This window comes from Toxorhynchites rutilus, chromosome 3, assembly GCF_029784135.1.
Source record: "Toxorhynchites rutilus septentrionalis strain SRP chromosome 3, ASM2978413v1, whole genome shotgun sequence".
NCBI lineage: Eukaryota > Metazoa > Arthropoda > Insecta > Diptera > Culicidae > Toxorhynchites > Toxorhynchites rutilus.
The window spans coordinates 121,404,100-121,432,093 of record NC_073746.1 but is presented as its reverse complement, the minus strand read 5'-3'; the positions used below and the strand labels follow the sequence as shown (position 1 = coordinate 121,432,093).

At 36.8% G+C, this 27,994-nt stretch overlaps 1 protein-coding gene across 3 annotated transcripts in view; it reads left to right on the top strand.

Moving 5' to 3' along the window:
* Positions 1-27,994, top strand: part of LOC129776634 (uncharacterized) — a 44,424-nt gene extending 16,430 nt beyond the window's left edge. For all 3 annotated transcript variants that reach the window (XM_055782381.1, XM_055782380.1, XM_055782382.1), the window contains exons 3-5: positions 9,482-9,567; positions 26,322-26,451; positions 26,546-27,994. In XM_055782381.1, the coding sequence (XP_055638356.1) occupies positions 9,482-9,567; positions 26,322-26,451; positions 26,546-26,784 (455 nt within the window). In that variant the 3' untranslated portion in view covers positions 26,785-27,994. The remainder of the gene's footprint in view (positions 1-9,481; positions 9,568-26,321; positions 26,452-26,545) is intronic.

Below are 27,994 nucleotides of genomic sequence, written 5' to 3'. Positions count from 1 at the left end.
AGATTGTGACATTAAATTTACACTGCATCATCCAGTCACGCTTTCGAAATCTGGCTTCTCGATTGGTATACTACGGGATTTTAGGATCCTCTATTAATCAACATTCCAAACTCGTTCGTATACATAATTCTTTATCACGTTCAATGAAATTCACAGCCACGAAGCGAGGGCAACGCTAGAAGTGGTGTCTCTCATAAGCGTGAGATTAATGCGTCGACATGTGCATCATTGACACTGTCGCACCGTTGAGTTTGATGCTTGGCTATCTACCTGCTTCAGCCACATGGTATACGACATCGACGGTTTCCACTAATTGGGCAACTAACGACACACACACATCCCATAGTTTCTCGTTCAGCATACGGTCACAGTGTGTGTGGGAGTATGCAAATTTGATTACGCTCAAGCCAAAAGGATGCATCGACTGCATCGTGACTTCTATGCTCTAATTTTTCCGTCCTGTTGCCGAGATGGAGATGGATCACGCTATGGGAAAATTGCAGAAAGCGTTGCTTAGTTCACTAATGGCTCCGAAAATAACACCCGCGCATTCCCGCTGTGCTCGTGTTAGATCTTTCCATATTAAAACTGTCGTAAAATATTGTCGCAAGACGTGTAAAGCGGACTGTAAACATCTCTAGCGGCGAATGTTTTTGTTTGTAATTTTCTATTTTTGTGAAATGTCAGCGCAGCGGTTTGAGAGATTTGCGTGTTTTCAGACAGGGAGTTTATTCAAAGATTTATTGCAACAAAAGCTGATACTTTTGACTTTTTTTGTTTACTCGGTTTGTGCCATGTAAGTTTCGTGTCACGGCTGCACAAGTCCGTTTGGTTATGTCTACAATGGTAGTTAAATTGACCAACTTCCAGCTATTATCTACCTGATGGGGCTAAAATGATGTATTATCAATTTATTTTTAACTGCATGGATTTATGTGTGATGATAGCACATCTGTAGAATAGTACGACTAGCTGAAACCTGAATGTCAGTTTATACCCTTTCGCCGAAGCGCAAACAACTTTTTTTACAGTGTAAAATATGTCGAGTTGTACTGGAAGAAGAGTATTTGCTGCATTACTCTATTAAAAAACACTTGCAGCTAAAGCACACATAATTCTAGATGAAACTTACGACCTTGCTCTATCACAAGTAATATGAGACTAGTAGAAACGATTCCAAAATACTAATTTAGTTGTTGAAATAACAAAAAAGACATCGTTTTTCTGACGCGCAATTCAAATTCGGCCAAACTATAACAAAAAATATTGCCTTTGTTCAATGCACAATTTTTCAAAACAAACAAGCAATTCAAGGTCCCAGAAAGTTCATTAATCATTATGATCTAAGATTTAGCACCTTTCTATACAGCATTCGATTGATCAGAGTATCTACCACTATTTTATGAACATTAAATTTTTGTTGTGTTCCATAGAACAGTCTCCGGTTCTATTGAAACTTCGTATTTAAGGTGTTGGGAAAACTGTTTAAGAAAAGAGTTAGACTTAGGATAAAAACTTCCTTAACGTAAATACGCAGAATTGTGTATAGAACTCTATTTTGTACCGAAATTACTTATACTCGGAAAATATTTTAAACAAAATGTAAGTAAAAATAAGTCGTTGTTTGTGTTATTTGTCGCTTTTATAGAAACAAATAAATTGTCATTATTTTTACGATAACACGATCTTATTTTCAAGGCTCACAATGTCGGTTTATTTGACATTTGACTGTTTTCTGGAAAAAATAATTCCCATATGTTCTACAATGACATCGTTGTTAGTCAAATTGTATTTCGCGTTAATCTTCGTGTTCCGTTTGTGTGAAGCGAAAATGGCAATAGGTTTTTAGGTGGAATAGGGCACTTTTCAAATTCATTTATAATATTGATATACTTTCTGTTTATCAAAAAAATCCGGAGGAATTTGAGACAATTCATCAATTGGGTAAACAAATAACCATCTAGTGGGAAAGCAAATTGAAATAATAAATTTTCATTGCTTTCAATGCATTGTTAGGCTTATTGTGTATACGTGTTATAGTGTTAACAATTACCGGATTATTTTTGAAAATTGAAAAATGTCGTTACGGGATTTTTCTCTTTGTTGAGCCATTATTACATATGATTTTTGGTGGAATCTGGGTTTAGTCCCAATAGAAACTCAACAAGAAATATGGTATACATTTATGATCATCTATACAAGAAAACCAGTGTTAACTATTGAAAACATATGTTATTAATAATTAATGATTCCGGATTATTTCTACCACTACAACTCTTACAACACGTCTGAAGTTCAGTTCAGTTCATGTATCAAACGGGATTTCTAGAGCTATCTTTTGGAATATTGAATGTTTTGAATTTACGGATTTCTGAGCAATTACAAGAATACAATTCAAAAGCAGTTGTTCTAAGTCCTACGTCAAGTTTCCGCCCGTGCCTGTAGGCTTATGAAACTTTATATGAAAATTGTCAATTGTCATGACTTTATATGAAAATTGTGTAAGCGGGCAACGAGGTACATGCAAGGGTGGATTGAAGTCATAGTGAATGAAGAGGCAAATTTATATTCATTCGTCACGTCAATTAGAATAACCATTTGCTAGAATCAATTTGATTAGAAATGAATTTACGAGTGTTAAGAGCGAGGATGACTGATGAACTAGTCATGTTGACGGCGAATGCCGAAATAGTCCCAATCGAAGTGAAGCGACTGAGAGGAGAGTCGATTGTCATGTTTCGGCCTCGAAAATATTAGACCCTTATAAGCAGTACACGGGGCGTACGCAGGGAAATCTCTGTAGAAACCCGAAGCGCCTTTACCATTACTTTGTAAAATTATAACTGTAGTCCAAAGCCATGTAAACAATAAAAATCAAATACAAATCCGTTTTTTGTAATTCTAGTTCAACATGTCAAAAGGGTCTATCTTCTTTGATCGATTCTCTTCACCGTCTTTCTCTTTCGATAACCACGGCCTTTTAGACAGATTTTGCTCCAGTTTTGCCATGTAGTTTGATAAACGAGGTCCTCTTTCACACTCCTTGTCATCGAACACATCAGGAAATCCTGTTACTGCTGAGTTATTAATGAAAGAGAATGTAGATGAAGAGAATCGATCAAAGAAGATAGACCCTTTTGGCATGTTTATCTAAAATTATATTAATTTTTAAAAAAGAATAGCTAAATAGCTTTGATTTGATATATCGATCGTACCTGAATCGGTCCAGGAACTTTTTAAAAAGTTATGATTTTTTGAAAAAAGACAAAAAATTGATTTTTCTGACCATCTTAAAATTAAATATAAAAAATCGATCAAGCTAACCATAATCATAAGGAATTCTATTCAGATAAGTATGGAACAATAACTCGTTCCTACGTTTGTATCTGTTATTGCAGGCAAGGTGTGCGTACTAGTGTATTGACCTTACATACCGTTTTGGGAGTGAACTGATTGATGGCATAGGAAGCCACGGAGGTGAAAATCTCGACCGTTGATTCGACACTCAAATCCTGCAACACGTTATCCCAATCTACAGAAGATAAGAACAGATTCATCTACATGAAGTTCGTTTTCCTGCAGTTGTAACGAGTTGCTTCTGAGACGGGGATGTATTTTTTTTATCTCTTTTGGTTTATTTTAGGCTCATTAGCCTTTTAGCTGTAACAGAGCCAAATTTTAATCGTGTACATGTCACATGTTTGTCATATCTATAATTAGCACATTGCAATTTTTCGGCTTTAGAGTATTCCCTTCTATACCATTGCATATGGTACACATTTACAAAGTAGCCACTAAGGCGTAAGAGTTTCCCTTCTGTTCTTCCAGTTAGACCGGACAGCGGAAACAGTTAATTGATCATTGTTGAGTTATTCATATGTGTCTTGCAGGACAGAGCAGTTGTATGAATGAATCGATCTTATTTCGATCGTGGATCGATTTCCATCGCTGATGATTGTTGCGTTAAAACTACGTCCACAACACGTCTGTAACAACACAAAGATGGTCAATGAGGGCCCTGAGTTTTGAACTCACGATCGATCGCTCACTAAGCAAACGCGCAACCAATGTGGCTACGGAGACCCCCTACCGGGATGTATTGACAAGGAGAGAAATTCTTGATGAACCACTGAAGAGGCGGATAATGACGACACTCCTTAGCTGGTGGGATTGGAGCATCAGAGATCATCGTATCCCAGTTGAGCTCTAGATTTACAAAACATAGATCTAACAAACGGTTGTTGGTGTTGCAAACAGAGTAGATTCGAGTGAGTCCCGCTGTACTGTAGTCATCCAGGAGTTGTTTTTGAACTAAGTTCATCGACAAGTGAACTATGTTCGGATATAAATGTACCTAGCGTCCAACTTACAGAGGGTATGTCAAAATCGCTTGTCTTTCATAGACATGCGTGAGATGATCCAATCTAGTGATTCGCCGTGTTAGGAGTTACTGGATCTCCGGTCTAAAAAGAAACAATATAAACTTCGTTGGACCCACTGGTTTATTAACCAGATGCGAGTTGTATCGAGGTGACGGTAGCGCAGAGCGTTTTATGGAGGCGACGGAAGTAGTGTAGTTCAGTTTACCTACGGCAGAGTATGGAGGTGGGTTTCGAGCGGCACGTTTGTGACATATTGCTGAATGATGCTGTTTGAGTACATTGATCTGAGGTGCGATGGGTACAGAGGAAGCTGCGGTAGTGCTTGATATGGTGGTGTTGTTAAGAATGTTGGCGGCGGTGTTGGCGTTTGACGTAGTTGCGGATGGAGCGCTGGCGGCATTAAAGGGTGCGATGGTAGTCGTAGTGCTTGGATTGTTGCAACCGTTTGTGGTTGCACTGATACAGTTTGACGAGGTGGTGGTAGAAGAGGAAGCGGTGTAGGCGGTGTTAACGTGTGTGTATGACAAAGTGCACTGGGGCTTGTTGATGCAGTATTCGATTGTGTTGATTTCTGCGTTGGTAAATACTACGCAACTGACAGGGATACTCAATGAAGCATCACCTGGAATAGAAGGCATTGACGTCATTCGGAGCATGGCAAAGTGTACGAGTGACATCGATTTGGCTCCCAATAGAACGTAGAATTGACGAATGTTCGAGATCGAACGGCGAATTCCGACATCCTGTGCAGAACTATTAAGCTCCTGGAAATTCCCGCATCGTTTTATAATGCGAAGCTGACAGCAGTTGGCGACTGAATGCAAACGACGCGCAAAGCTATAAGCCGTATACTAGCGATAAAATATATAATTATCTAAACGTTTTGAACGACCGTAATGGGAAAAAATTAAGCGGAAAGAAATGAAAGCGATTTGTTGTTGTTTTGATGTGTCTAATGTAGGTCATGGTCATTCACCGCTCCCAGAAACAATAAAACTCTACTAACGTGGATTCATGTCAGCATCTTGTAGATTGCTTAGGATTTTGTAGGATTCAGACGCAGACCCTGCCCGTAAATAAGGTTTTCGATCTTGTGTTGTCAGTACCAGCACTTTTCGTTTTAATGGTGAAGCTAAACTCATGAGTTCGACGAAGGATGGTTTGGAGATTGCGTAATGTGCTTCGTCGACTCCACCAGCGAGAATCCATTGTCGAGATATCCAAGCGTGCAGTTAAGTCCAGCACTCGTATCTAAGAGCTCCTGGTGGAAGTCTGTTGTACCAATATTGCGTTTGAATGACGCATGACGCTTTTTCCTCTCGATCACAACTGTGCAGGACCATTCAAAATCCAGTTTCATTGACTTGCCAAGTTTGTTGCAGCATGGGCTGTTGCTAAACTTGTTGTTGGTCTGCTCGGAAAAGACGCTGATATCCGATGCAGTTTCGAATTAGATTCCATTTATTCCAGCATTAGAAAATTCACTTCATTTCTGGACGTTCTTCACCTACACCTTCTGATGCCTCTTTTCTCTTTCATGACAGTACGGGTCTAATATTTTTCTGCAAAGAAAAAATATGCAATGTTTGACCATAATTGGAGCAAAATAATCTACCGGTTTTTTTCATGGAATTTCTGCACGAAAATTGCGTATATAGAAACTATTGTTAGTAATTCTTACCTTGAAAGCTGTAATTTTCCAAATTATTGAAATTTAATCAATTGAAGAAAATTATATCTTCTTCTTCATTAGTCCGACGTGGCACTACTAGCCATCAAACAGATGAAGCCGGTCTATGTGTTATAGGAATAGTATAATACTATCACTAGCGGTGCTTTACGACGGTAACTAATATGTTTGAAGGTAGTTACAGAAGAAACATAACTAAAATAGAGGAATAGTCATAGTAATCTACACTTTCAGCAACACAATATCAGACTGGAAACGTATGTTTTGCGACATATTCAACCCGTTGATCCTCGCTCCGTTGCCTAGGGTCTTCCACCGAATTTTTCGTCTGATTCGCACCGGTCTCATCGGTCCGACACTAGACTTTTCGTCTAAAGAGCATTGGATACTGGGAACGACTGTAACAAAGTTATAAAATGATTTTTAGAAATGTCCACTATCGATCCGCAGGAACCAATGCACAATGGTCCACGAGATGCATTTAAGTGGAAATAAGCATTTAGAGCTTGACAGTTATTCTCTAGACAAAAACTGTCTTGGACAAAGTTGCTACTCATGATAGAGCACATATTGTCAGAAATAGGGTGACCAAAATTGTCAATGAAATAAAAAATATAACTTTCTTATCTTTATAGATAGAGGTAAACATGGATCGACAATGTTGTAACTCCAATTATTTGAGACAACTTTGTAGAACAAAGTTTTTCTCTATCTCTTGAAATAACCGATACAGCGCCTTTTTTCTAAGTTACGTTAAGGTCTCCATGAAAGAAACAGTTTTTTTTTGCTCTAACTTTTATATTTCAAATTTTACACGCAAACTGTCTTCGAAAGACTTTTAGAGCTTACTGATACAAACATTGTTCGATGCAGAACTTATCAATATCTCAACTTTACTTTAAGTCATTCATATTTCTTCCCAAAAAACACGCTCTATTTATTTGTTTGTCATTTTTTCTGGGGCAAACATAAAAAATGTTTGTTGACGGAATTTGAAAGAACAGATTTCACTCTATGTAATATGTGATTTTCAAAACTATGTTATATTTTTTGTTTGAGTAAATTAAATTGAAATCATGAGTTTTTGGATGAAAACCCATCAACAACTTTAAGCAGGATTAAGATATTGACATGTTCTGCATCGAAAAATATTGGTATTGATAAGCTCTAAAAGTCGTACGAGACCATTTTGATGTATAATTTTGAATATAAAAGTTGGTGTAAAAAAACCCGTTTTTTCATAGTTACCCTAATGCAACTCAGATAGAAAGCGCTAAAAACAACTTTGTGGGAGATATTTATTGTTTAGACAAAAACTGTCTTAGACAAAGTTATTACATATGATAGATCGCTCGTTTTTATGTTATCAAAAATAGGGTGACCAAAATTGTCGATGAAATGAAAAATCTAACTTTCTTATCTTTATAGATAGAGGTAAACATAGTTCAACAATGTTGTAGCCCCAGTTATTTTCAACAACTTTGTAGAACAAAGCTTTTTTCCATCTTTTAAAATAATCAATTTAGCGCTTTTTTCTAAGTTGCATTAGGGTGACCATGAAAAAACGTGTTTTTTTCTGCTTTAACTTTCATATTTCAAATTGTGCATCAAAACTGTGTTCGTACGACTTTTAGAGCTTATTGATACCAACATCTTGCGATGCAGAACTTGTCTATATCTTAATCCTACTCAAAGTTATTGATGGTTTTTTACCAAAAAACTCATGATTTCAATTTTAATTTACTCAAACACGAAAAATAACATAGTTTTGAAAATCACACATCATGTAGAGTGAAATATGCTCTTTCAAATGCCGCCAATATACCTTGCTTACGTTTGCCCCAGAAAGAGTAACAAACAATTGAAGAGAGCGTATTTTTTTTGGAAAGAATAATCAATAACTTTGAGTGAAGTTGAGATATCGACAAGTTCGGCATCGAAAAATGTTTGTATTAGTAAGCTCTAAAAGTCTTTCGAAGACAGTTTGCATGTAGAATTTGAAATATAAAAGTTAGAGCGAAAAATAGTTTTTTTCATGGTAACCCTAACGTAACATAGAAAAAAGGTGCTATATCGATTAATTTAAGAGATTTAAGAAAAAAAAAAAATTAAGAGAAAACACTTTGTTCTACAAATAACTGGGACTACAACAGTGTCGAACTATGTATGCCTCTATCTCTCAAGATAAGAAGGTTATATTTATTATTTCATCGACAATTTTGGTCCCCCTATTTTTGATAATATAAAAATAAGCGCTCTATCATATGTAACAACTTTGTCCAAGACAGTTTTCTCTAGAGAATAACTGTCGAGTTCTAAATGCTAATTTCCACTTAAATACATCTCCTGGACCATTGTGCAATGTGGGCCAGAAAAAATACTAAATTGCATAGAGGAAAGACGATGGTAATAATTGCAGATGGAGCATATTTGAAACATTTTTTCAAATTCGCTAAACAGTCATATTCACCCACCGTATGTTACGTAGTTCTTCACGGTGAGAACATTTGGAACGTCTATTCAATCCCTTTTTGATATAAAAACATTGATAAAAACAGTATTTTCAATCGATCCGACTTGTACGAAGGCTGTAATTCGAATCCATATTGCGAAGGTCACCTTGGAATCCCTTTATTGTTCTTCTCTCTCGTGCTTCTAACACTTTCTTTGCAGTTCAGTTTAATTTACGGTAAGCACAAAAAAACATGAGCTATTGGAAACACCGCACCTCGGATCGTCGGATCCCAGGTGTGTACTGTGTTGTGCCAGTTTCGATCCGATATTGTAACACTGGGCGACTGGGCGATACATTTCAAGGCATTACAGGTATTTTCGCGTGATTTATATTATTTGCATATTAAACAATCGTAACAGAAGCGGTAATGAATTAAACACCACCACCACTCGCTCGCCTCAAAATATGCTGTTCGAGGAACGAAAGAATGTTCGGCAAAGGTAGAACAGGGCTCGATTAGATACGACTTCCGTACCGGCTTAGCACATCCGTTCACATTCCTGTAGCCTATACCTTCGTGATCAGGCCATTAACGAGCGTAATCAATGGAAGTAAGTGGTCGGTTCTGCATTTGCATCGCGCTTTGTACACACAGCTAACTATAGGTCCCAGTGGGCGCAGAAACGGTAATAAAAACTTTTCCCGATAACATCACCTCTATTCCTGGCTACAGTAACGAACCGTTCGATGGCTGTCGAAAGAAAATAGAAGCAATTTCCCCTCCTGGTGGGGGCAGCATAAGAAATTGTAGCCCAATCCAACATGTGAGAATTAAAGAAAGCACACCAACAGTAGCACGAACAAAAATAAAAATAAATCCGAAGCCGTTGAAATTAATTTTCCATGTTAACCTTTGTCCTCTGGGCTCGGCCCTCCCATTTTGCCCACTTCCAGGTCATAGTATCAAGTGCTACAACTGTGACTCGACCAGCGAGAAGGAATGCATCGAGATCAAGAAGAACACCGGCCTCGTAGCGGAGGTAAGTAATGACCATGTTGAACAATTTCATGACCATGTTTGTCGACTGCTTTATGATTATCATTGAACGCTATTCAATTATAAGTGGAGAAGCCTGGTGTTTGATTACAAGGATCCGTGAGACTTTCGCGTAACAGACTTGGTTGTATTATGTTCTCACCGGTGTGGGATTCTGCCGAGAATATACCCACCGAGTAAATTAATATGTCCCAGCCATATTTCTACTGGCACACCGCATTTTCCCTCATAAATAACTTCTCCCTCTCCCCGGTATCCTCGAATTACTTGTAAACTGAAAGCTCAAATTAATCTTCGTTCACAGTCCTGTCACGGCAAAGCTTCAAGAGATTGAAATCGCAAACATTTAGGTAGCAACAATGCTCGTCACACCTGTGTTCGTTTGTGTGGAAGATAGCACAGGGAGTGAATGGCGGCGCCATCGGAGTCAGTCGACAGCAGCTGCATGAATGAACACATGAATAGGGTGCAAAAAAAAAAAGAAACAAAATAACAGTAGAGTAGAAGCATCGGGTGACTAGTGCCAGTGGTCTGTACCATAACTCTTGCAGAACGACTTCACAAAAGCAGCCGCAAGGAGCTGGGACCGGCAATGACAAAACGATGGGGAAGTTCTCCCATTTTAATATGTTTTCCCGGGGTCGCCGGCACAGGGGCAAACGGATGAATGTATAATAATCCGTAACGTATGGGTGGGTACGGTGGCACCGACTGCTGCCTGGATGTTCCGAAGCCATACCAGCAGAGACTCCCGAACGGTGTAACATTTTCCCATGCACTTGTATTACAAATTAAGTGCTTAATATTGAAAAAATAAACGTCACAGAGCTGCGAAGCGAGCTCTGGTTCGAGTTGTAAGGTTGTATTATGGAAAGAATAATGGATGAACTACAGCACGAGGACGAAACTGAGATAAATGGTGGTTGGAATGTTGTTTCAAATATCTAAATCAGAAGAGGACTATTTACCAAATATTGTTATAGCTATTCGAGTATATTGCTGACCGTTCTTCTTAGAGTTGCAAGTATTATGAATACAGCAATTCCAAATGAAATCGATTTTAAGCAGATTTTAAAAACTTGTATTTTTGATTCCAATGAAAGTGTGTATTGCGTTTGTGTTGGAGGAAATATGAGTTTTTCACAGCAATTAGGTATTTTTTGACTCAAGTGCAACTTTTGAAAAGGGCGTATTGATTTTAGTAAGAGAAATCTTTGATAATTTATATCTCAAAAACTATGAGTCGTACCGAAATAGTGTCTTAGAAAGAGTTATAGAGTATTGATGGTTGAATATGAAAAAAATGTACACTGAGAAAAAAAATCAGTACTCTTTTTTTTTATTTACAAAATAAAAATTCAATTTGCAATATCCAAAATACATATTTTTTTAATTTTACATATTAATTTCTTTATACAAAATAGAAGCCATGCAGAAAATTAAAAAAATAGGCCCAAGATGGTAGAACTATTTTTGACGAACTTTGTGGAACATCAAATTTTTAGGAATTTTCGAAACTTCGAAACTTCGAATGTTAACAATCATTTTTAGCCACAAATTATGAATCCTGATGTGATTTAAAACAAAAAAATGTTATTATCAATCTCCTTTTAAATGTAGCCATTTTCAAAATATTAAAAAAATATATTTCTAATTTATTGTCTTTTTTATAGTAAATAATCCCTTTTAATATGTTTGTCGTGTTATACCGTCATGTTCATGAAATTTTATGAATTTGCCTATAATTTCCAACAACTTTTCCAAATACATCATCATGGTTAATTTTTTGACTCAAGCGTAACTTTTGAAAAGGGCGTATCGATTTGAGTAAGAGAAATCTTTGATAATTTTTATCTCAAAAAATATGAGTCGTACCGAAATAGTGTGTTAGAAAGAGTTATAGAGTATTGTTGGCTTAATTTGAAAAATATATACACTGAGAAGAAAAATTAGTACTCTTTTTTTTATTTACAAAATAAAATTTTATTTCCGATATCAAGAAATGTGTATTTTTTATTTTTTTCAATTTTTTCATATAAAATAGAAGTCATGTAGAAAATTTAAAAAATGAGCCCAAGATGGTGAAACTATTTTTGACGAACTTAGTGGAACATCGAATTTTTAGGAATTTTCGAAACTTCGATTTTTTGTTTGTTAGCAGTCATTTTTAATCACAAATTATGAATCCTTATATTATTTAAAACAAAAAAGCTTATTATTAATCTCCTTCTAAATATAGCCTTCCTCGAGATATTTAAAAAAATATTTCTAATTTATTGTCTTTTTAATAGTAAATAGGCCCTTTAAATATATTTGTCGTGTTATACCATCATGTTCATGAGATTTTATGAATTCGCTTATAATTTCCAACAACTTTTCCAAATACATCGTTATGGTAAAGACATATGTTTAGGAGTTACGTTACGAAACATTCGAACACATGTTATAAAACACATTAATACAAAACGTAGCGAAATTAAAAAATCTTTTTTATCTTAATACAAACTTCAATCAATCAAAAAAATTGTTGGAAATTACAAGAAAATTCATAAAATTTCATGAACATGACGGTATAACACGACAAACATATTAAAAGAGATAATTCACTATAAAAAAGATTATAAGTTAGAAATATTTTTTTAAATATCTAGAGAATGGTTGCATTTAGAAGGAGATTGATAAGAATCTTTTTTGTTTTAAATCACATCAGAATTCATAATTTGTGGCTAAGAATGATTGTCAACATACAAAAATTCGAAGTTTCGTAAATTCCTAAGATTTCGATGTTCCACAAAGTTCGTCAAAAATAGTTTTACCATCTTGGGCCCATTTTTTAAATTTTCTGCATGACTTCTATTTTGTATGAAAAAATAAAAAAAAATTAAAAAATATGTATTTTGGATATTGCTAATTGAATTTTTATTTTGTAAATAAAAAAAGAGTACTAATTTTTTTTCTCAGTGTACAGTCTTACTCAAAGATCAATCAATTCATTGTTGAAATAGTAAATAAGTTCACATTTCGATAACAACATAGGAAGAAATATGAATTAGACGGATTGTAAAATTAAACAAAAAAATTGCAGAACTCGAAGCTTATTAATAGCTAAATCGGATCACTTCAAGAAATGGTTTAACAGCGAACTTAGAGACGTGGATAGATGCATTATCTAACTGAAAAAGATTGTCCTCGATCGCATCGTTTTCAATGTGACCGACTAAAACGTCTTCTAGGAGCACCAGATACATTCCGGATACATTCCGGAAATTATTAGGGTTGAGATGAAACAAATCGGAAGTTTTGCATGTTGATTAAACTCCCACACATTCGATCGTCAACTGTTGACGAGGGCAGTTGTGTTTTGGTGTCCCATATCAATTTTCCGAGTAACAATAGTGCTATTATTCGGGAAGAGATATTGTTCTAGATTTCACATTCAAGGCCTCCCATTGTAAATAGTGGTGGAGATATCTCCACACGGTGGCGAAGGTATACAAAATGTGGTGCAGGACAGAATGAATTTCCTCATGTTAGGATCCGGTCCTCAACGCAATTGAGGAAGCTTTCTCGTCATCGAACGCACATATAGTGAAGAATCGTTGGAGAAAATATCACCTTTCCTGATAAACAAGGCAATCAGGAATTGCTGCGGAGAGGTTGTGAATATTAAAAGAGTTCGAGATGGAAAAATGTTAGTTCAAACAGAATCCGAAAACCAAGCGCCGCTACTAAAGAAAATGACAATGATTACAAAAGGAATCAACGTGAGTATTAAGGAGTACACAGTACCCTGAATACCTGTCGTGTTGCTGTAACATGCCGTGAATTATATGACGAAGATGACAAAGTAATACTAACAGAACTAGCCGGGTAAAAAGTGATAAAAGTAGATCGAATGAAAAAACGTATCAACAATGTTGTAAGCTTGTAAAAACATCCAGATTCCTCTTGACGCTTGCTCGATTAAGATAGGATTCCTTCGTGTACCAGCACGTCCATACTATCCGAGACCAACGAGATGCTTCAAATGCCTCAATTACGGACATGTGGAAAAGTATTGTCAACTAGAGAAAATATGTGCCAATTGTGGCGGAACATTCCATGATAATGAACCAATCAAACCCTCTGAATCATTAACTCTAACAGCTGAACCTAGTACCAGCAAATCAACAGAGACACGAAAACAAAAACCAGAATCGATACCTAAAGATAAATCCCCATCGATTAGTCCGAAACCCAAACGAATGGAACAGACAAAAGAAGTAATTACCGATGAGACTTCAGATCAAGCAATCGCAATGAAAATAAACGCAGCAACGAAAACTACAGAACCTACAACAACAACAACCGAGCGCCGCTCCGGGAGATCAGAAACGCAACCAATGACGATATCATGTTGCTCCGAACCTGATGAGACAACCGGTGAAATGGAAGTATGAATGAAACCCATCGTCAAAATATGTATAATACAAAACAAATTTTTAAAGAATCTCATATTATGACCTGGAATATTCAGGGACTCCGAACAGGCAGATCAGAATTGAAAATATTAACGAGCGAAAAAGATCTTTTGGTATTATGTCTTCAAGAAACGATGTGTTCCAATGGAAAACAATCAGAAATTATTGGACTTAACGTATACCACCGACAGCGAGACAGCGGAAACCTCGCAGCTGGTGGTGTGATCATCGCTGTGAAATCTGACGTTAACAGTTAAAATATTGATATACAAACGGAACTAGAAGCTGTTGCCGTGAAGGTAGGTCCTCCAATAAGTGCATCCGTCCTTAACATATATCTTCCGCCAGGTAGATTATTCGACAAATCCGAACTCACAAGTCTGCTGGAACATCTAAGTCATGGTCATGGCAAACCTGGTAAATACATTCACAACTCAAACCCCCATAAGAGAAATGTGGAACAATTACAGATGCATCCAAGGTCCGAAGAAATACACTTGAATAAGAGCAATAAAATACGGTGGTGAGAGTTACACAGATACTCCAGGTATTGTTAATGCTTTGGGCAAATCATTCGAAACTGTATCCAGTAACGACAGCTATGATGCTAAATTCAAAGAACACAAAACATGTGATGAAAATACAGCTTTACTCATCCCTTAAACAGAGAATATAATAGACAATTTTCACTGGCCGAACTGAAAGAAGCACTTGAAGGACTAAAAGGATCATCACCTGGGTTAGATGAGGTTTATTACAGTATGATCTCTCATCTTCCACATGATTGTAAGCAAAAGTACTTAGAGTCTCTTAATCGCCTTTGGATCGAATCTAAATATCCAATAATGTGGACTAAATCGATCGTAGTGCCCATTTTTAAAGGAAAAGGTGAGAAATCGAATCCAGCAAACTATCGACCAATATATCTGAACAGTTGGCTTGGGAAAGTTTTCGAACGTATGGTCAACAATCGCCTTATTCACATCTTAGAATCGAATAACTTAATTCATCACCAACAATACGCATTCCGAAAGGGAAGAAGTACTTCGGATCATTTAGCAGCACTTGAGGTACATATAAGAGAAGCAATGAGCAAAAACCAGTACGCCCAAGCAGTTTTCCTAGAAGTGTCAAAAGCCTACGACACAGCATGGAGAAGATTTATTCTAGAAAAGCTATGCTAATGGAAAATTGGTGGACTAATGGTGAAATATCTACAGGCATTCCTATCTCGGCGAACGTTTCGTGTCTTCACAAACGGTGAGTTTTCGGAAGAAAAATCCATGGAAACTGGTCTATGTCAAGGGTCAGTTTTGAGTGTGACACTGTTCCTAATTGCAATGAATCCAATTACGGGGATCATGCCTGATGGAGTAGAAGTTCTTATGTTTGCAGATGATGTGGTACTTATCACGAGCGACAAAATACCAACAAATATTCAAAAACGTTTAGGACGAGCATTACTTGTCATCCAGACCTGGCAAACTCTAACAGGTTTTCGGATCTCAGCCGAAAAGAGTACAACAGTTTTGTTTAGAAACAGCTGCACAAGAAAATCGCAGAATATGAACAGACTCACACTGAATGACATAACTATACTCCTCAAGAACACGCACAAATGTCTTGGCGTAACTTTTGACCAATGTTTATCATTTCGAGATCACGTGGAAGAAACTAAAGCGGCTTGCCAACAGAGAGTTGAATTTCTACGATGTGTAGCTTCAAGAACTTGGGGTGGGGACAGGAATACCCTTATACGACTCTATCGCACTATAATTTTAGAAAAAATGATCTATGCTGCACCAATTATTTCGTCAATTCAATACTGCGTAAATTAGAAGTTGTTCATAATACAGGCCTACGAGTAGTATGCGGGGCTTTTCACACGAGCACTATCATTAGTATACAAGCCGAAACCGGCATACCAAATGTAAAAAGTCTCCTAGAGCAAAGATCTGTTATTTTTGCAGCAAGGAAAGCAACACAGGGATCGAATCGAGAAGTGAATCTAAGCGATTCTGAAACAAGTAGCATCGGTAGTTCAGGAGAAGAATGGAACTGTAGTACACCAAGTGTACCTCATAACGATATATATAGAGGAAATGCTGTTCTGGAAAATTTGGAGATTATATTGCCGCCAACGGATATATTTATTCAACCAAAAACCCTCCCCTGGGATAGAGATATCATATCAAGTGAAATGTATCTGGTGCCACTTGTTCGAAGTGGAGTGTCTTCTAAAGAAATTCAAACTCATTTTTGGAGGATGAAGAATACTAAATATAGTTTGCATCGTGCTATTTATACCGACGGATCCAAACGAACTGGCAGATTCGGCTTCAGCGTGGTCAGTGAGAATTTGGTCATACGCAGAGGACTCCAAGATCTATGCAGTATCTACAATGCAGAATGTCTGGCTGTGAAGGAAGCATTGATTTGGGTTTCAGATCAGAACCGGGTTGGTGCATACCTAATTTGCACAGATTCCTTAAGTGTAACAACCGCACTAGCTAAAAACAAGGTATCAACCAAATGGAGAGACGAGATCGCAAGCCTTCTGAAACATATCGAAAGTAATGGAACAACTATCACATTCTGCTGGGTGCCTAGCCATATTGGAATTGCTGGAAATGAACGAGCTATCTTTACAATATGAAATTGAAATAAACAGAGTTGACTTTCACGAATTAAAAGAGCATATCAAAAAACTTGTTATTTGGAGATGGCAAGCATCCTGGCACAACATTAGAAACAATCACTTACGCGAAATATAAAACATCATACTACCTTTCCGAAACACTTTCATAGGTTCAAGAAAACAAGACGTTGTGTTAGCCAGGTTGCGTATTGGACACACCCAAGTAACCCACAGTTATATCCTGGAAAAGAAGGAAATGCCAAAATGCAAGTGGTGCAACGACCGACTCACGGTCAAGCACATCATCCAGGAGTGTCAAGCGTTGGAAAACATTAGGAAATTGTATAATATCCCCCCGGATCTGCGTGAAGCCTTGGCGAATGACAAACATAGAACAACGAAACTGTTTTTTTTTTTAATTTTTGAAAAAAAAGTATTCATTGATTCTTTATAACATTGTATGGGTGTATTATATATTATAATGTCATATTAACTTTGTGAAAACAATCAGAATGAAAATGTGGACCTGAATGACCAACTTTAAAAGGTCCACTGCAAATAAATAAATACAAAAGAAACTCCCATACCCAGGGTTTCGTTCAGACGAGGCTGGATAGGCCCAATTCGTGGCAGAAGCAACTTAACAGTCCGGTCCGTCTGTTTTTTATCCCTTTTATTATATTTATTTGGGCTTATTAACATTTTAGCTGTAACAGATCCGGGTTCAATCGTGTACATGTTACGTGTTTATGGTTTCTATAAATTACATTTCATACATTTTTCATACATTTCGGAATTTATTCGGGTTGGGATGAAACACATCAGACGTTTTGCATGATAATCAGTCTTCCACCCCCAGGGTTCCGCTTCGATCTCACGACACTGGTTTGGCCCAACTTATGCCAAATCGTGCTTGATATTTTTTCGTATTGTCCTAAACTTTACGGTGGTAGGTTAAACGAATATCTATCATAGTACAGGATATACCGGTAATCAGAATGAATGGGAAATCATTTCAGTTTTGTAATCACATTTGTTGGGTTTTGGGTTGACCATCATTTATTATTCGTTTACATTGATAACCCGGCACTGCTTCATCGAAAAACAAAAAAATGGATATCGATTGTTATAGAATCGAATGAGAATCTTTTTTTTTGTAAACAGCATTTGGATAATTCAATAAAACCATGCAAACCATTGGTCCTCTTCGAGGCCACCAAAACTTTCTACTAAAGAGTTATTTGAAAACTTTTGATGAATTCCATAGTAATGTCCAAAGCAAAAAACATCGAGTTTACTTTCTACGTCTTTGCTGGGGAAAGCTTATGTGAATTTATGTGTGTTTACACTTATTGGTGATCCTTTTTTCGATCGACCATGAAATTCTCGTGAATTCAGATATTGTCTCCATGTGAGAAGCCAGATGTGTAGAAGGTATTTTCCAGTGGTGAGCGCTGTGTTCTTCAGTAGAAAACTGAAGGTGTAAATTAGTTCCGCGGGGGTTCCTGTAGCCACCTCACAACGGACTCAATTCGAATTTTCTGTCATCGTTCCACGAATAGTGATGTGTAATATAGATTGTGGGTTAGTTATTTAGGAAATAGCGTTTTGGGAGCGTAGGCAATGCAATTTCGCTCCTCAGTGCATGCATTCATTCATCGGCTCTTGTCAGTTATTCAGTTAGTAATCGAACACAGAACAAAAATACTTCTAGAAATATTCTCATGGGGAAAAAAATATACACTAGAACTCCGATTATCCGCGAAATAGTCGGGCTAGATCACCGCGTTAAACGAAAATCGCGGAAAACGCAATGAAAGGGTAAAAATGAGGTTCAAACACGAAAAAAAGATATTTTGCCATGAAAACTATGTTTTATCAATACATAAATTATTGAACTATCCATCTGTAAGGTCTTGTGCATCAGTGATCAGATAATGTGAAAGACATGACCAAAACTAAAAAGCCAGACTCTACCACTCACTTACAAATTTCGGGAAGGTTTATAAAATTACTAGGGAACTCGCATTCGCGGATAATAAAGGTTCTATACAGCCATTCCATGTCATACCGATATAGTGATCTCAGATCTCAGATTTTCGTGAAAAGTGGTAGTTTTGTTCTTTATCGCAAAACATTTGACCCGTATTTTTTTATTTTTTCAGTAGGGTGACCATTTCCATTTTAGGGTTGTCCGAAAAATGAAGTTTTTCCTCTTTTTTCCAAAAATGACTTTTTTCAAAAATTCATATCGACATATCAAATTAAAGCTAATCACCTGGGTCTTTTTTTGGAAAATACAACACCTGCATAAAATTCGAATTCTCTTCTCGTTATTATTGATTGTATTCGTTTTTTCTTGTTTTCATAGTCTCGGGACCAAGGGCGCTATATTTTTTTTAATATTTTTTTTCTGGAAAGCTGAGGATTTTCCACATAACATATGTCGAAACCAGAAAGGTGTTTTTTTTCGTTTTTGAGTTATGATTTTTCAAAGTTAACCGATGGTCCAAAAAATCATTCCTCACTTTTTTTTCCAAAAATTACTTTGTTCAAAAATTTATTACTTTTGAACTACTGGACCGATTCAGATATCAAATTAAAGTCAATTATCTTGTCTTTTTTGGAAAAATGACACATTTGTCAATTAATTCAATTCTAGTCGCATACATCCAGTCTCGTTGGAAAAAAGAGGAAAAAAGTGATTTTTCGAACCACCGGTTAATTTTGAAAAATCATAACTCAAAAACGCAAAAACCGCCTTCAGAAAAAGTCGTTCAGTAAAAGACGGTCCAAAATCTTTTCTCGTCTTATCTTCATTTTAGAGGTGTCTTCAGAAAAGTTTTTCAGAATATTGATTCAGATAATCTGGAATTTTCATTTAAACTCTTACTGAGTTACAATAAAAATAAAAAATTTAAATTAACTGTTATACTTACAAGACAGTTGAGTTATGTCTTCAGCAAAACTGTAGAGCTATAAATTTTATGGAACTTTGCTGAAGATACATTATTTCTGTCGATTAGTTCTTAAGAGATATAACTGTTTTACTGAGAAGAGTATCTTAAAACTATTTTTTTAACTTAAGTTCTACCTAAATTGCATTATATCAACTCATCATGTTCCACTAAGTTTTAGAATCACTTTTTGATTCATGCATTGGTAACATACTTATTCTAAGCCTTCAAATTTAAATTTGCAGAGACGTCAGTAATCAGGACATTTTCGTAAGATTGCTTATGACACCCAATCTTCTGATAATCAGCTCGCGAAAGCAAATATCGTAGAAACACCAATTTATTTCATCAACTGCAGTGGAACTACAGCAAAATAACTCAAATTTGAGCTCTGATAGCAAACTAGAAACGAAAATCGAATAGTAAATTGATATACTGTAAATAAACATCGACATTGAATGAATTATGAATTATGAGTAAATAGCGCTACAAAAAATACATTCATGCATTGTTGAATGCTTAGAATAAAGTATATTTAACGTCAATTCCGTTCAAAAAGTTGTTTGTTTATTTATTGTGCTTAAATATGATAATTTCAGCTGTCCAGTTTCTATAAGACCATTTCAAAATTCATAAGTATTACGACAATCGGCTGATTTACATGTCAATAATTGGCAACCTTGCCATTTCGGCTAAAAACCTGGAAAATTCGTGTTGGAATACTATTCACTAAATGCTGCTGAACGATTTTCTCGATATTGTTCCCATGTTTCCGAAATTGCGATTTTGTGCTCTTCAATCGTGGTGTACCGTTTTCCCTCAGTGTAGATTCTGCGTACAAGGATCCCCGAAGATTTTCAACAGGATTCAAGTCTGGAGAGCGAACCGGCCAGTCCAAAAAATTTAGTTTTTGGTCCTTATTCCATTGCTCAGTTTCCTTGCTGGTATGGATAGTAACATTGTTTTGCTGGAATATGATTTTTTGTGACGATATCCACGCAAAAACGGTAGGAGAGAGTATTCCAGAACATGTATGTAATCCTTGAATGATGTGAAAGCTATCTTGAGCTTTGCGGTTGCACAGAATCCCGCCCAAACCAAACCATGCACGAGTCTCCACCAAAATTCCTGGTTGAAAAATACTATTCCTTCTTCTTCCGTAAATCACGCCAGTACCCGTTGAAACCATAAGGACCATCCAAATTGATTTTTTCGTCAGTGAGGATAACCTAAACATTAAAGAACTTTTCGTTATGATATATAGCAGAATGTATTCTTTTGGAAACATTCTTTGTCATGACATACCATGCCCCACTGTCGGTTTATGTGAGCTTTGGCATAACTCAGACGTCTTCCGATGTGAGATGGTGTAAGATGAGGAGTTTTAACCCTTTTAAGCCTTCTTTATGTGAGGATTTTTTACCAAAATTTGACGAATTGTCACCCGAGCAGTTGAGTAGTTGAAATATTGCTTATTTATTATTCGATTTACGTGTAGCTCTCTCCTTCTTACCGTATCCTTGAGGATTCGCCAAATAATTTAGCACTACATGATGGGATCGTCCAATCCGACGAGAAATTCCTCTGATACCAACATTTTCAATCAACTCTGATACCAACATTTTCAATGAAAGTCAACAATTCGATTTGTCTTTCTTCTCTCTCCGTGAGGAGTTTTCCCTTCGGCTTTACCAGATTCAAATGATCAAAACAACTAAAACAACGGAAAATGTAACTGGTCCTAGAGAAACATGAAAGTTGAAAATACGAAAACATTCGTTTACGCTCAGCGCTTGCACACACACATATGAAAATCATGCAGAGTATGGTGGACACCAATACCTACACACTAGAATATAAATTGAAGGATTGTTTGTTTACAATGACACAAAGCAGCAAGATCATCACCTAGTCTTATAGAAGTTGGACAGAGTGTAGAACTGCATCAAAATTACTCAAATTTGAGCTCTGATAGCAAACTAGAAACAAAAATCTAATAGTAAATTGATATATTGTAAATAAACATCGACATTGAATGAATCATGAATTATGAGTAAATAGCGCTACAAAAATCGGCATAAAAAATTATGTTTCCGAAATTTCCAGAGTTCGAAAAGTGGTGTGCTGCATGTTCCAAATACTAACGAGAAAAATGACGTTGAGTATTGATGCACAGACGTGCACAATTTTGAATAATATAGTCAGTAAAATTGACATGTTTTTGCTTGGTAATTACTGTACATCGCGATGGTGTATTTAAAAACTAATATTGTATTCGGAAAAGTTATGCATTTTAATGTCATCTAAAACTTTGTGAAACATGTTGAGTTGATATAAATAAATTTAGATATTACTTAAGTTAAAAAACTAGTTTTAAGATATTCTTCTCAGAAAAACAGTTATATCTCTGAAGCACTAATAGATGGATACTATGTATCTTCAGTAAATTTTCATGAAATTCATAGCTCTTTAATTTTGCTGCATACACAACTCAACTATCGCGTAAGTATTAAATTGTTTTTTTAATTTTTATTGTTACTTAGTAAGAGTTTAAACAAAAATGTCAAACTATCTGAATCTATATTCTGAACAACTTTTCTAAAAACATCTAACCTCTAAAAGGTAAGGTAAAATGAGGAATGATTTTTGACAGCGACCATTGTGCGGCGTTGCGTACTATATTTTTCAAAGTTATGAAAATGGATCACGTTGTAACCCGTGACGGTCGGGTATGAATGAATGGGGGAGTTGCTAGTGAACGGATTAAGCGCCACTCCCGAAGGAGGCCGCTCACCACTGTTTCGGTGCCCAGCTGAGACTCTGCCAAAGGGCAGGTTTTTTCCTTTGAACCCCCAAACACAGATAGGTTTCAGGTTCGACCGTCCCAAGCACTTTGGGAAACGAACTGATTGCTGTGGCAATTGTTGTTAGCAACAATCGACCTCAGATCGACAAAATAGATCCCACTTTTGTCTGTGTTATCATCACCGGTAAAGTCTCAAACAATGCACGTTTTCCCTTCACGTTTGGGAAACCAGAACCAACAAAAATCATCAACCGGAAAAAATCAACGAGGAGAGCAAGACTTGCTAATCGTGGTCCCTTCACAAAACCAGTTTTAGAATTCTCATCCAAACAAATAAACTAAATTTGCAAATACTCCAAAGAAAAGGTCTCTATTGATTTCCAATTTTCATTACAGTTCCATAAATTTCGTTACATTTTATTTACACGTTTTAATGAATCTATTTCCCCTATCACTCTAACATTTCCCTCAATTTTCTTTATTCTCTCTTTCTACCTAAACTCCACTACCCTATTCTTCAGTTGGCTCGTTAAACTTTCCTACTAAAGACTTCACTTCTCTCATCATCATATCTTTATCCTCACAATCACATAATTTCTCGGGTGTTTTCATTCAAATAACCGTGCTTGTTCCGTGATCATTCATAATCTCCCCTCTCTTTCCATCCCTATTTTCGGCAACAGTAAATTTTATTCATCGTGTCACTTCTTCATGTGTTCCCCCATAGGGAGCGGTGGGGGTGTGCTTATTCGCTCAACTTAATTTAGCCATTCAAACCAAATAATCGCAACCAGCGGAAAAATTAGCGTCGCTGGGACCTAGGATTTTTGTATATTTGTTTCGATTCGTGAAATTCATTACGTACGTGGAAATTTAATTGGTTTGTTCGAATATGATCATATATGTTGTTAACTTGGGATTCGAACCGGGTACCCTTAACATGGGGGACCGGTCGACCAACTCGCTCGGCTACGATCGCTACTTGTATGCTTTCACGACCGTACCGGCTGAAATATCGTCATGCGCATGGAATAATAGTTTTTGTGTTACTCACGACCTTTTGAGTGCGATGTCCTAATTTTGATTGCGATGCTGCTTATGTTGCTTAGATCAGCGGGCCACCTCCCGCTTGTTAATGGTTATTTGATCGCTTGGATTAGCGGGTCTCCCCTCGTTTAAGCCAATCTTCGATGCTCCTGATGCTTGGTTCAGCGGGACTTCCTCCGCTTGAGTCGGTCGTTGATATTAAGGCTGCTGGGACCAGCGCTTAAACCGGTCGTCGTCGTTGCTCAAACCCTGCCAGCGCTTCGCGCTCTTCAGCTTGTGGTTGGCTGGCTCCTTCTCGCTGCACCGTGGGGTCTGGAGCGGCTCTAACTTCAAAACGGTGTTTCGGGAATTTGTTGCTGTTGGATTAATGCATATATTTTCACCCACGTGGAATATTAGGACATGTTTAATCACGCAATCAATCAAGCACGTTTTACCTTTCGATTTGACCACGCCAAGCACGATATTTCCTTCCTATCTCTAGCTTTTGAGCCACTATATAAAAAAACTATCTACCCGGGAAAAGGAATCCTAAAACTGGTTTGTAACAAAAAAAAACCACGTTTAACTAACCTAAACTTTTACACCGAGGCTCTTGGCGATGTCCGCCGGGTCCAGCCTCTTCCACGATCCAGGATAAAGTGACCGAGAAGAATTTCAAAAATCCTCAGATCACCCAGGCGCGAAATAAGTTTTGTCTCCGCTATGTAATTGCCACAAAAGTGCGCAAGTACATAACATTTCTAAGAGTCGGTTATCGCGGGCAACAATTGCCTCAATCATTAAGGCCATCCACCTTTAATCCCAAGTTCTTGATCTTGTCAGACCCTCCGTCCAACCCATATTTGGGCACAAAGCACCTGCTCTTTTGCAGAGTTTCAAACCCGAAACAGGAACAGCTCTTTCACTCCCCCTTTGAGTGAGGATGCAGCTCAACGTTCCCATAAAAGACATCCAAAACAAAGAAGAAAATACTGAGTGCCGCGTCGCTAGAATGAAATGATTTTTGTCATCCCAGTTCTATCGACGTCTAAGCACTCATTGGAACCCTACAAATGCCTCTTGTAGAAAGTTGCCCGAAAGATGCTATTCTGAAGCTTTGCAAAATCAGGGGGTCGGCATATCTGCATTTGTGTACCATGCTACAACGTAGCCCGTACACGTAGAAGAAAGTTTTAGAATTTTTCCATTTTCCTTCAAAATTTTCCAATCTTCTCGCCTCAGCATCTACGGGCAGAAACAAACTCAACATAATGAAACAACTTAAATCAGACAAACCGTTCTGAAGTTTTGAACTTATTTGGTGATTAGTTTTCATTTTTATAAATATAGAAGAGCGTTATTCCACCTGAAAAACCATTGCCATTTCCACACCAATGGAACATGAAGTTCAATTCCGTGCAATTGGGTTAACAACGCCCTCAATGATATCACTGCAGAACAATCATTCAATTGCTTCGAATTTTTCCATTTCTTTCAAAAATAATCTAAATCAGTTCCTATTTTTCTCGTCGCAACATTTACAGTGCATCTCTATTCTCGAGTTTTGCACTAAGCAACACATTTGGCGATTCTTTTTTATGTGTATTGATTATAATTTTTTTTTTGAGAATTTTATTGAGTGAATGATACCAAGAATTAAATCCAAACAATCAAACATTCCTTCGATGACGAAGCGACTTTGCAAAGAAGATTATGATTTTTTGAAATTCTATCATAAAATTTGTCACATTTAAGATCCATGTTCTGTTTGAAAATTATCATAGCTTTAACGTTACTTTACTTTTTCGTTGGGTACATATTGCTCGTCGTAGAAAAAATCCTTTCGACTTGTGCGGTATTCCCAGACAGACACAAAATATAATCAATCATATTCACGCATATTACGACAATACATTAATCTTGTGAATAAAAAATGAAAAGCAATCCGTCAAAAATATTAAGCCTCTTGATAGCTGAAGAAAAAACAAAAAAATCTATTCTTCTACATGAATACGAAAACACTGAGCATAATTTAAAATCTAAATTCCAACCATATGTTCATTCGAATAAATGTGTTCAAAATAATGACATTGAAATAAATATTTTTTTATTCTATACTTCATACTCAAAATACGGTACAGATTGGTAAAAAGACGGGACAATCAAAATAGGTCGAAAATACGGTACTGTCTCGTTGAAAACGGTACGTTTGGTCAGCCTACATAAAATGTATAGAATAAGATATAAGATATAAGATGTTGAAAAAAAACAGATAATGCGTTGGAAAGAGATAAAAGAACAGTATTATAACACAACGAGATTCTAGAGCGTTTACGAGAAACAAGGTCATTTCAACTCTAATGATTGAAACGGATTCCCAGTAAAAACATACCAGCTTCTACCTGAAATTCAATTTACAACGTAACACATTGTTCAATCATAAATCACATTTGTAACCATCGGAATGGAATTGCATGGCTGATTGCATTTCTTTGCCACGCTTCCACCATGATATGACTCCCGTACGATGCAGCATACCGTCCTACTCATCGCCTGACGCACATAAACTTCCTCCCGTCTGTTGAGCAATTTTTCACAAACCCAAGTAAGCTCCCACGCCTTTCCAACCATCATCATCCATCGTACCGAAGGTTGAATAATTGACGTGCGATGAAATCACCTTTCAGGCAACATGTCGAAGTCGATGATTGAACACCTGTTTCTATCAAATTTGCCCAGCGCTTCCACCAACGCTTCCACATATAGCACTTGCTCGTCACAATGTTAAGAGTTCGCTAGACTTCATCGTTTCATTTTTTTTTCTTGCTTCTTTTTTCTCTATTTTAGACATGCACTCCCAGCAAAATGTCATCGAGAACCGGCAATTGGCTTGCGGATCTGACCAAGATTGAGTACCTTGAGGGGCCAGCGGAAATTAGCGTACCGATGGTATGCCAGAAGATTGTCGCTACAAATGGTAGGTGATCTGATTGATGAATCTGCAAATCCAATTTCAATTTAAGTTATAAAATTGCCAGAATACATTTTTTTTTCTCATGTTCCGTTAACAGAAAATGGTGACCTAATGACCTTCCGCGGTTGCCAGCTGGACGGCGGCAAAACCGATCCATGCCAAATCACGTTCAGCAAGGCAAGCACTCAGCCCGGCGTTAGTATCGATCACTGTTCGATCTGCAAGGAAGACGAATGTAACGGCGCCGTGAGCCTACTCGGGATGCGTACATCTCTGACCATAGCCACAGGGGTGTCCCTGGTGGCTATGGGTCTAACTAAAAAAATACTTTTCTAAGGTTGTGTGAGCTTGTGGTAGAGATAGTTTCATGCATAGTGGATGATAGATCGGTTTTTATATGACATACAATGATATCCAAATAAATCGAATGAAGCAGAGAAGAAGAAGAAAAAAACAAACGCAATGAACACCTACAATTGTACATAAGCTATCTTGTATCGTAGTCTTGCTGAATCTTAGAATCTAATCGAAGTTGTTATCAGAATGTTCTTAAATGTGTTTAGAGTTTCATCAATACTAACATGCTTTATATAATGAAGGAAGAATAAACAAGTCAATCAATTAAGAAAACATCGTATCGGATGTTACCGGAAACACGTCCACGTGAAATATAGTATCTTATATTAATATATTCACGCATATGCCTTTATCGTAAATCCGCTGGGAAATGTATATTTTTTCATATTTTTAAGTAAACTCGTTTGGTACATGGTGTCTATTGTCAACAAGACGTTGAATATGTGACTAAAGGTAACTGTAAACAAATATAATCACCTAACGTTAGGATAATGATATTTGAAAACACATGATGATTTAATGAAATACTCAAATATTAGCTTTAAGAACGAGGAAGAAACGTGGACGATATAGTCAACGAAGACAGGATACAATCGTTGACGCATATCTGTCGACCACGGTCAATGTTTATTAAACTATGATGATAATAATACAAACTATTTATTTCGTCTCCAGGCTTGAAGCAAATATGTTATGCTACTGTAATTTCTAATCAACTCTACTGTTATCTCTAACCGAACTACACTTATTCAATTTTAACGTATTTGCACCAGAGCGAAAATCAAGCAATAGTCGATAAGAATTCGTTTGCAAACAGTACTTTTTCTTAATATTTCTAACACTCAAGAATGGATATTAACATTATGCAATACATAGCAACATTTGACAAATAATGGAATAATGGTTAGTGAATCTAGAACGAGGAAAGTAGCAATTTATGTATAATGGAAGTAAGCAACATTTATATTACGATTAAACAATATGTTACAGAAACCAAAAAAAAATTGAAACAGAACTTACACACCAACGCCCCGCTTCCTATAACAAAACACATACAGCAGTAGCAGAACACACATACAACACTAACAACAACAAACTATTCAGAGAAAGTGAAATACTACACAACAATAGAGCCGGTAATGAAGAAGGAAGGAAATAAATCTGCACTTTTACAGAGGCAAGACCACAA